Source organism: Melozone crissalis, unplaced genomic scaffold, assembly GCF_028551555.1.
Source record: "Melozone crissalis strain CALT ecotype California unplaced genomic scaffold, PUWL_Pcris_2 ptg000017l_1, whole genome shotgun sequence".
Classification (NCBI taxonomy): domain Eukaryota; kingdom Metazoa; phylum Chordata; class Aves; order Passeriformes; family Passerellidae; genus Melozone; species Melozone crissalis.
This window is the reverse complement of record NW_026535795.1, coordinates 14,006,043-14,014,184: the sequence shown is the minus strand read 5'-3', so window position 1 is coordinate 14,014,184 and position 8,142 is coordinate 14,006,043. Positions and strand designations below refer to the sequence as shown.

Below are 8,142 nucleotides of genomic sequence, written 5' to 3'. Positions count from 1 at the left end.
GAAAAAATCCCCAAACCAACCCCCAACCCTCCAACCAACCAGCACACAGCAGCTCAGTCATTTCACTGCTGTTTTATGATCTCAACACGACAGAAAAGGGCCATGATCTTTTGTTTCACAATAGGTTATCTATTACAGCTTGTTTTAACTAAAACCAACACTCAGCACTCTCTGTCCCAAGCTACTGTAGGACAGCTGTTCTTAAGGAAGTGTCCAGAGGAATGCAGGACACTGCAGATTTTCCTGTTCAGAGAAGTAGCACTGCCACCTACTTGGCAAAGCCAAAATCCATAAGCAGGTCACCACTTCCAAGGAAATATTTCTCTGGGTTACAAAGAACAGAGAGAGATCACTGAGGTCACTTTTTTCCCTGCCTTGCCTCAGTGCTCAGTTTTTACCCAGACTTCAGCTTGCTGGAGGTAATTTCTTTGGGAGGCAGCATTCAGTTATTGCAGATCACAGGCATTATGTAAACTGCTGTGTACCAGGAGCTGCTCCAAAGGCCAGGCAGGATCCAGACCCTATTCCCTGTTTTGATGGAATGGCTCAAACCAGACCTAATGTAAAGGGAGCAGCAGCTGATGAACAGCACCAACCAGCACTGAGTCACAGGGGCAGTGGGACACCCAGAGCTACAGACCTCAGCAGGCATTTCTGACCTTCAGAGTCATGGCCACCACCTGGAAAATTAGACACAGTCTGAAAATGCATGTCCAGGTCTGAAAATGCACAGAGAAAACCCCAAACATGAAGCTTACCCTGGCTGAGTCCCCACACACCCACCCTTGCTGGGGCTCTGAAAGCCACAAGTGCCCAAGTCAACAACAACATTTTTGTTGTTGTTGTTTGTGTTTGTTTGCTTTTGTTTGTTTTTTCTTCCTGAAGAAAAAGTCCACCAAAATAACCCCTTGAGCATTTTGGAGTAATCATGTGGGGTTTTTTTTTGTCTTTAATGGCATCAATAAAAAACTACTAAAGGAAAACAGCAGATCAAACTGGCTATTGAGCTGTGACAGTGTGAGACCTCCCATGGGTGGGCTCAATGGCCTTCCTTAGCCATGAAAATTCTATCTGGAGCAGAGAGAAAGTGGCAGGAAAACATTTCAACACAAGAGCCAATTGTGAGCACATGCCCTTGTGCCAAATCCTTGTTCAGAGAAAGCAACAAACAAAAACAGTCCTAGGAAGGTTCTGGTTTTTGAAGAAAAACTCAATCAATCACGAGAAGAAAAACACATAAGACAAAACCAGTTACTGGTGACACTTTTTAATTTCTTTTGGTCAGATTTTTTTGAAGTAAAACCAACAGAGTAAGACAGAACTAGAGGACAGGCAGTCATATTTACAGCCACTCGAAACTAAGAGTTTAAAAGCAGAGCTCAGTGGTGAAAGAAGCACAGAAGCATACAAAGAAAGGGATTTTTGGTTATTATTAGAATTTTATTATATTATCTTAGCTATTAAAAGAATCTGTTGCATTTTTTGCTGCCCAATTCCAACTCACCAGCTCCCACTCAAAAAGACTTGTGATACAAAAAGCGACATTTTTTCTGTTTGTAGACAACAAAACCACCTGCTTGAATTTCCCCAAACCTTACTGAAGAGTCACAGCACAGTTAACACTAATGCTCTATCTTTTACCATTAAATAAAAAATAAGACAGGGAAAATAAAACAGGCAAAGAGAATAAACCAGACTGAGTCAGTGTAATCATTCAGTTGGATTCTGGATGACAATCAGGAAATAGTCTTTATCTGGAGAGGAAAAAAAAAAGAAAATTATTCTTTCACTGCTGGTATTTGTTCACAGAAACAGTAAATTCCAACATTTTTCACATCTCTCTGATGTGCTGTGGGAACTCCAGAGCCCTGACATTCATTCTCAATGAGCAAAACAGGCTCCAAGTGTCAGGTCATTTATTTTATGGGTTTTACTGAGAAAAACTCTCAGCTTTATAAACTCCACATTCCCAAGGCAGCTGAATTTAACCCAGTTTGTGCCAGGAAACTCAGTAACTGGCATGTGCCACACTGGTGCATGGTGGCCACTGCCCTTCTCTCACAGGCACCCTGGGGCTGCAGCTGTTTTTGCTGGAGCAATGCTTATTCCTTTTCCATCCTGCCTGTGGAAATCTGAGGCTGTCTCAGCACGAACCAGAGCCTGTGTTAAGATGTGCCCTGACCCAAACCTGCCATGGGGAACTGCCATCCTCTGCTTGGCCTCTCCACCAGCCCCATGCCAGCAGGGAGCACGCAGGGACAGGGCTGAATTCCTGCCACATGAGCAACCTGCACTCATCCTGCTGCTTCCCAGTCTGGAATTCAACAAAATACTGAGGATTTTTCCTGAAAAGAAGGCTGCTGCTGCTGTATACCATGACTCATGATAGCAGCTACAGTGTGCTCTAATACTTTTCTCAGAACTGGAAAATTAGGACTGTCTTGTTTTATCACTCAGTCCACAGTTCTGAATGGAAATTGCTCCCAGAATGTATTTCTTTCCAAATCCTAGGGGTTTATACTGAAAAATAAAGCATGAGAGGACACAGCACCCTCTCAAGCATTATCTAATACTTTCTACTTTGATCTACACAAAAAGAGGGAAGGGATTTGCCACATTCAAACATGACAAAGGAAACTTAGGTCAATGATAAAGCTTTCAACTCTCCAGAAAGTAGAGCAGCTTCTTGGAGCGAAGGGATTATCCAATGTGAACACAAGCAGCAGGCAGACTCCTTCCAGGCTGACAGTGTCAGTTTTAAGTGAGAACAATCCTGCTGGATTCCCAGAGTGCTGCTCTCCCCCTGCCCTCTCCTGTTGAAAGCGAAGGGAGAACGACCCATCTTTGTTGATCAGCATCGACTCCAATTTATTGATTCAATCAGTCACTTTTTATAACCGTGTTAATTAAGTTCATGCATATTGCAAAATCCGAGCTCCTCACAGGCTACAGCTAAAACATTAATCCCTCCTTTTGTTTTCAATACCTGTGGTTTGTTATTGAATCCAAGATTTGTGTTCTCACCCTGATATGAAAGTTCTCAAGGCCTCCATGTTTGCCAACTTTTGCTTTCCCAAAACTTATCCAAGGACAAAGTTTACTTGTTATTAAAAACAACCTGAGAACTTCTGCTGTTTACATAAACATGCCTGAGAACTTTTGTTGTTTACAGAAACAGGCTGTGAGAATCCGCTCCTCAGAGCTGCCTTCTACCTTTCCATCAGCTGTACATGATTATGGCATGTCTGAACAAAACTCTATGAGCCATTTCTGAGCAAAACTCTCCAACACTCTCCTACCTGGAGCAACCATGATTTCGTTTTTCTTGGAGCGGATGCGCAGGAAGGTGAGGTCGTTCTGGGGGTCGATGTCCCGCACGGTGCTCCGGGCCTTCATGATGAAGCTGTGCATGAGCCCGGCGTACTGGATGGTGGTGGCGTTGTCTATGGTGCTCTTGATGGGAATACCTGCAGGACAGGGACAGCAAGGCTCAGGGACAAACCTCCAGAACCAGCCCTGCACTGGGCACCAGCGGTTGCCACTGCACCAGGGGCCAGGAGTGTCCTCTTTGAAGGCAAGAGGAAAACATGAAGAAAAACAAGGTAGGAAAAAGCTGAGATGTGGGACAACAGGTGTATTACAGTGTCCTGAGTGGGTCACTGGGGGTGAGAGAAAGACGAGAATCTTGTTTCTTGATCAGAAGGCTGGATTTATTGATATATGATATATAATACATTATAACTATACTAAATAGAATAAAGAGAGAAGTTGCAGATGCTGCCTAAGCTAAGAATAGAAAGAAAGAATCTATAACAAAGTTGTGTCCAGGGACTCTGTCCCCAGCTTGCTCCTGTGATTGGCCCTTAATTATAAACATGGAAACATGAACCAATCACAGGTGCATCCTATTGCATTCCACAGCAGCTGATAACAATTGTTTACATTCTCTTCCTCTGGGGCCCTCAGCTTCCCAGAAAATGCAGAAATCTGAAAGAAAGAATTTCTGTGAAAAAATGTCTGCGACACAGGTGTAGGTGAGAACTGTTTACCTCTAGTAGCACCAGTGCTTTACTTTTTCATTTTGCGAGTTAAAAATAGAAATAAAATACACAAAAATAATCTGTAAAGGAGAGAAGAAATACCAACGTTGCAGTTTTTTCTCCTGACTGGGAACACTTTTTTTACTACAGAAAGGATCCCCTACACCAGTTAAATGATATTGAGCTACACCAGGCTGTGATCAGTGATTATGGAGGACATCAGCTGCTGCATCACACAGCTCCAACATTCAGCCCCTAAGAGGGGTGCAGTCCTGGCAGGTCCCTGGTTCAGTGATAACCAGCCTGGAGGGCAGACACACTGTTCAGCCAGAACTTTACAGAGCTCCCTTACACTTCAGCCACCCATTAGATGTGTTTTCCCTCCAAAAGCCAGTCAAACCCCAGCTCCTGGGTCAGAACACAGCAGCCAAGTACCAAATTCTGCAGGGCAGAACCAGGTGTCTGTTCCAGTAACTGCAGCTGCAGCACAGAGAGCACAAACCACTCAACCATCATAGAAAAGCAGTGAGCAGGAGCCAAGGTGCATGATGTGATCCTCAGTATATTCACATGTAGCTGCTGTCATCTTTTCTAAGGATTACTTCTAGGAAATATTCAATTTTTGGGCTGCTCACAGCGTATTGAGAATGCTCTGAAGAAATTGGTCTGTTGAACTCTCCAGAGACTCCACAAAGAGACAACTTGCTGATGAGTTCCACAAGCACCAGACAGTGCTGAAGAACTGGAGCCTGCCAGGCCAGCAGGGCTCTGGACAGGCCCAGCAGCAAGATTTCCCTCTAGTGAGAGCCTCACTGTTACTGATGAAAGTTTTTACAGACTCAATTTCAAACACTGCCATAATTCAAATATTACAACGCTTTTGCAAATTATTTCATTTCCTAAAATAATAATGTGAGCTTCCAGAAACTGGAAACCAATTTTCTTTTGCAGCCTGACTACTGTCTGTCTCCTTGGGCTGCAGGAAAACCTCTCCCAAAGCCAGACTCTAAGCTAAGTGCAGGTGGTACAAGCAGCAGCCCTCAAAGGGGGTGGTTGGAGTGAGTGATAGGTCAGAAAAGTGAGGCTGACACGGCACCTTCTGCATTAACCACGATGATTCCCTGCACTCCCTTCTGGCTCTGGATTCGCTTCAGTGTTTCCTCCACCTCAGCCTGCAAGACAAAGCACAAATCAATGCAGGGTTACAGAGTTACAGCTGCTCCTTGCCTCCCACCAACGCTTTGGGATAACGTGGCTGAACACAAAGCTGCACAGGGATGATTAAAAAGCCACTGCCTACACTGGTTTATACAGCCAAGTGTCTGTGCTTGGGTGCCATCTTTTCTGCATGACCTTTCCAGCTATTTTCCATCTGCCTTCTTCACTCATTTGTGATTATCATCCTGGAACTCCCCTCTCTCCTCCTCCCTGAGCCTCCTGCTGAAGGCTTGCAGCTGGAAGCTGCAGTCAGACTGCTACAATTTAGGTGTCAAACAAAAATCACCTTTGAAAATGGACGTGGAATTTATGAAAAAAGTAGGAAAAAGATAAATTGTGGGTGCAAGATGACCTTCCCTTTTAGCAAATGAATGCCAAAAGCAATTACAAATAAGAGAAGTGAGGGGAAAAACAATGAATGAACACTCCTGGTTTGCAATTCTGATTTGTGCTGGGATGGCTGCAAGGCTGTAACCACTGCCAATGATTTACACCTTAAAAAGGAAAAATGTAAACACAGGCCATGGCAATAGTCCTTTGTCTGCTCTATAAAAACCATCAATAGAGGTTTCAGTACCTTCTGCACAACCTTCCTGCCACAAGACACCCATCTAAATGTAACTGTGGCATCTGTAGTAGGGTGAGAAACCCTCCCACCTGAGCTGATTTCCACAGCTGGATGAGTATTTGGCATTTTTTATTCCCATTAAAGAAAACAGAAACAAGTAGCATCTTTCAGATCTTGCAAGGCAGAGTCCCCCAGAAATGGTTTAGGAAGGGAGGCCAGAATCACCTGAACCAGGGCAGGTGAGACCTACAAGGGGCATTTGGCCAGGGCTGTGTTCCCTGGACATCCGAGCAGCCCTCTCCACTTCCTCCACAGCAAATGGGCACAAAGATCTCACACGCCCTGTTCCCTGGGAACAAACCTCATCCAACAACCAACACAACACAACAAACACCAGCTCAGCCCCAGCACTTTGCTCAGGGTGCTGTTGGTAACACAGCCCGTGGCTCATAAGAGATGGGAGCCCCCAGGCTGGTCTTTATGAAGCAGAAGTTTTTCTGTGTGATCCAGCACAGAAAAATTCAAGTATTTTCAACAGAACTCTTGATTATTTCTGAATGCTGGACTGTTCTCAAATTGAAGTCAAAGGAAGTTAAACAAAGAATTAAATGAAAGGGTGTACAAATGCTGGGAAAATATAGTGGAAAAATGTTAAATCTATTAAGAAATTAAGATCTGATTTCCTGCCTTCTTACTAGTACTATTTAAATCCTGATTAAATACTTTCCTTCACAGGACCTTAACAAACCTTTTCAGATGCAAAGCAGCATCCATAAAGAAGGATAACAGTTTTAAATTTCCTCTTAACACCTTCAGCTGACCTAACTCAGAGGTGGGTGATCTGCTCTGACAGTTCACTGCTGCTGATATGGGAAGGTCCTGCTCCTCCAATTCCTCCTCAAGCCAGTGCAGCTCACCAGACCAACAAAAATAGTACTGAGAACAAAATTACATATTTAATTCAAGAAACACACAAACCCCACTTTAATGAAGGGCTGGATGACTGCAAGAGACAGCACATGGAGGAGGAGAGATGCACTCTAGAAAAGGAGAATAAACACTCCCTCAGCACCATTTTGCTGCTAAATATCCTTTGCTATATGTACAACAGCAGCCTGTATCTTCCTGCCTTCATCTGGAATAACTGAACTGCTAGGTTTGCCTAAAGAATACATCTTAGTAGATAATTTCAATTTTCCCTCTGGAACTTTGGTCAGCATTTATTTCTTTACAAATTTTGATATACATTTGATCCCCAATTTCATCAACATGCCATAGTCAGCCATACGTCTGAGCAGAGAGAAGCCTTCAATACAATCCCAACAGAACAAATACAGCCGCGGTTATTAAACATCCAAAACCAGTCTCTTTTTCCTGACTGCTCCCAGCTGTGGGGCAGTGCCCTGGCAGCCGGAGGAAATGCAGGTTTCGCGGCGAGCGTTCCCCGGCACGGGGCCGGGCTGGGTTCGGCCTCTCCCCGCGGTGACTCAGAGCCGGGCAGAGCCGGGGCAGCCCCGCGGAGGCAGCGCCGGGACCCGCAGCGCTCCCGGCCCGGGGCTGGGGGGGACGGGCGGGACCGCCGGGCCCGCCCCGCACAAACACGGCCCCGCCCTGGAGCCCGACACAGAGCCCGACACGAACCGAATCGAACCGAACGGGGCCGGGCGCTCGCAGCCCCCGCAGCGGGGTCTCGCCTTTACCCGGGCCCCGCCCGCGGGGCAGCGCCTGTGCCTGAGGGAGCCGGGACCGGCACCGGGACCGCCCCGCCCTGCGCCGGCCGCAGGAGCCCCCGAGGCCCGGGGAGGCACAGAGACCCCCGGGGGCGGCACAGGGGCCCCGCCCGGACTCCGGACCGGCCTCACCCACCATGATGGAGCTGCCGCTGCCGCCTCCGCCCCGTGTCGGCCCCGGCGCTGCTCCGGAAGCGCTTGGAGCGCGGGGCGGGCCCGCTCCGAGACACCGCCCCGAACCCTCCGAGCCCGCACAAATCCCCGCCGAGCGCCCGAGGCCGCTCAGGGGGCGCGGTGGTCCCTGATCCCGCTTTAGGGACATCAACCCCATCCTCCCAGTACCTGAGAGAGACTTACAGGAAAGGTGGGATGAGTCTGTTTACAAGAGCCTGAGGTGACAGGACAAGTTGGGTTTGGTTCACGTTGAAAGAGAGGAGGTTTAGAGTAGAGATTAAGAAGAAATCCTTCCCTGTGAGGGTGGGCAGGCCCTGGCAGGTGCCCAAGAGAAGCTGTGGCTGCCCCTGGATCCCTGAGAGTGTCCAGGGCCGGGCTGGACACTGGGGCTTGGAGCTACCCGGGGCAGTGG

The 8,142-nt window shown here is 47.1% G+C and overlaps 1 protein-coding gene across 1 annotated transcript; it reads right to left on the bottom strand.

The window, feature by feature from the left end:
- Nucleotides 1–1,251: 1,251 nt before the first annotated feature.
- On the bottom strand, nt 1,252–7,878 carry DYNLRB1 (dynein light chain roadblock-type 1). Its single transcript, XM_054274684.1, has 4 exons — nt 7,693–7,878; nt 5,137–5,212; nt 3,300–3,467; nt 1,252–1,754 (listed from the first exon to the last, which is right to left on the bottom strand). Exons 1-4 carry the CDS (start codon nt 7,876–7,878, stop codon nt 1,711–1,713), a joined length of 474 nt encoding a protein of 157 aa, XP_054130659.1. The 3' UTR covers nt 1,252–1,710.
- Nucleotides 7,879–8,142: the final 264 nt, after the last annotated feature.

Excerpts from the sequence above, each read along its gene's own strand:
- DYNLRB1 (XM_054274684.1), bottom strand. The coding sequence starts at position 7,878 with ATGTCCCTAAAGCGGGATCAGGGACCACCGCGCCCCCTGAGCGGCCTC. Across the intron at positions 5,213-7,692 it reads GCAGCGGCAGCTCCATCATG|GCTGAGGTGGAGGAAACACT; the intron begins GTGGGTGAGGCC and ends TTTGTCTTGCAG. Across the intron at positions 1,755-3,299 it reads CGAAATCATGGTTGCTCCAG|ATAAAGACTATTTCCTGATT; the intron begins GTAGGAGAGTGT and ends TTTCCTCTCCAG.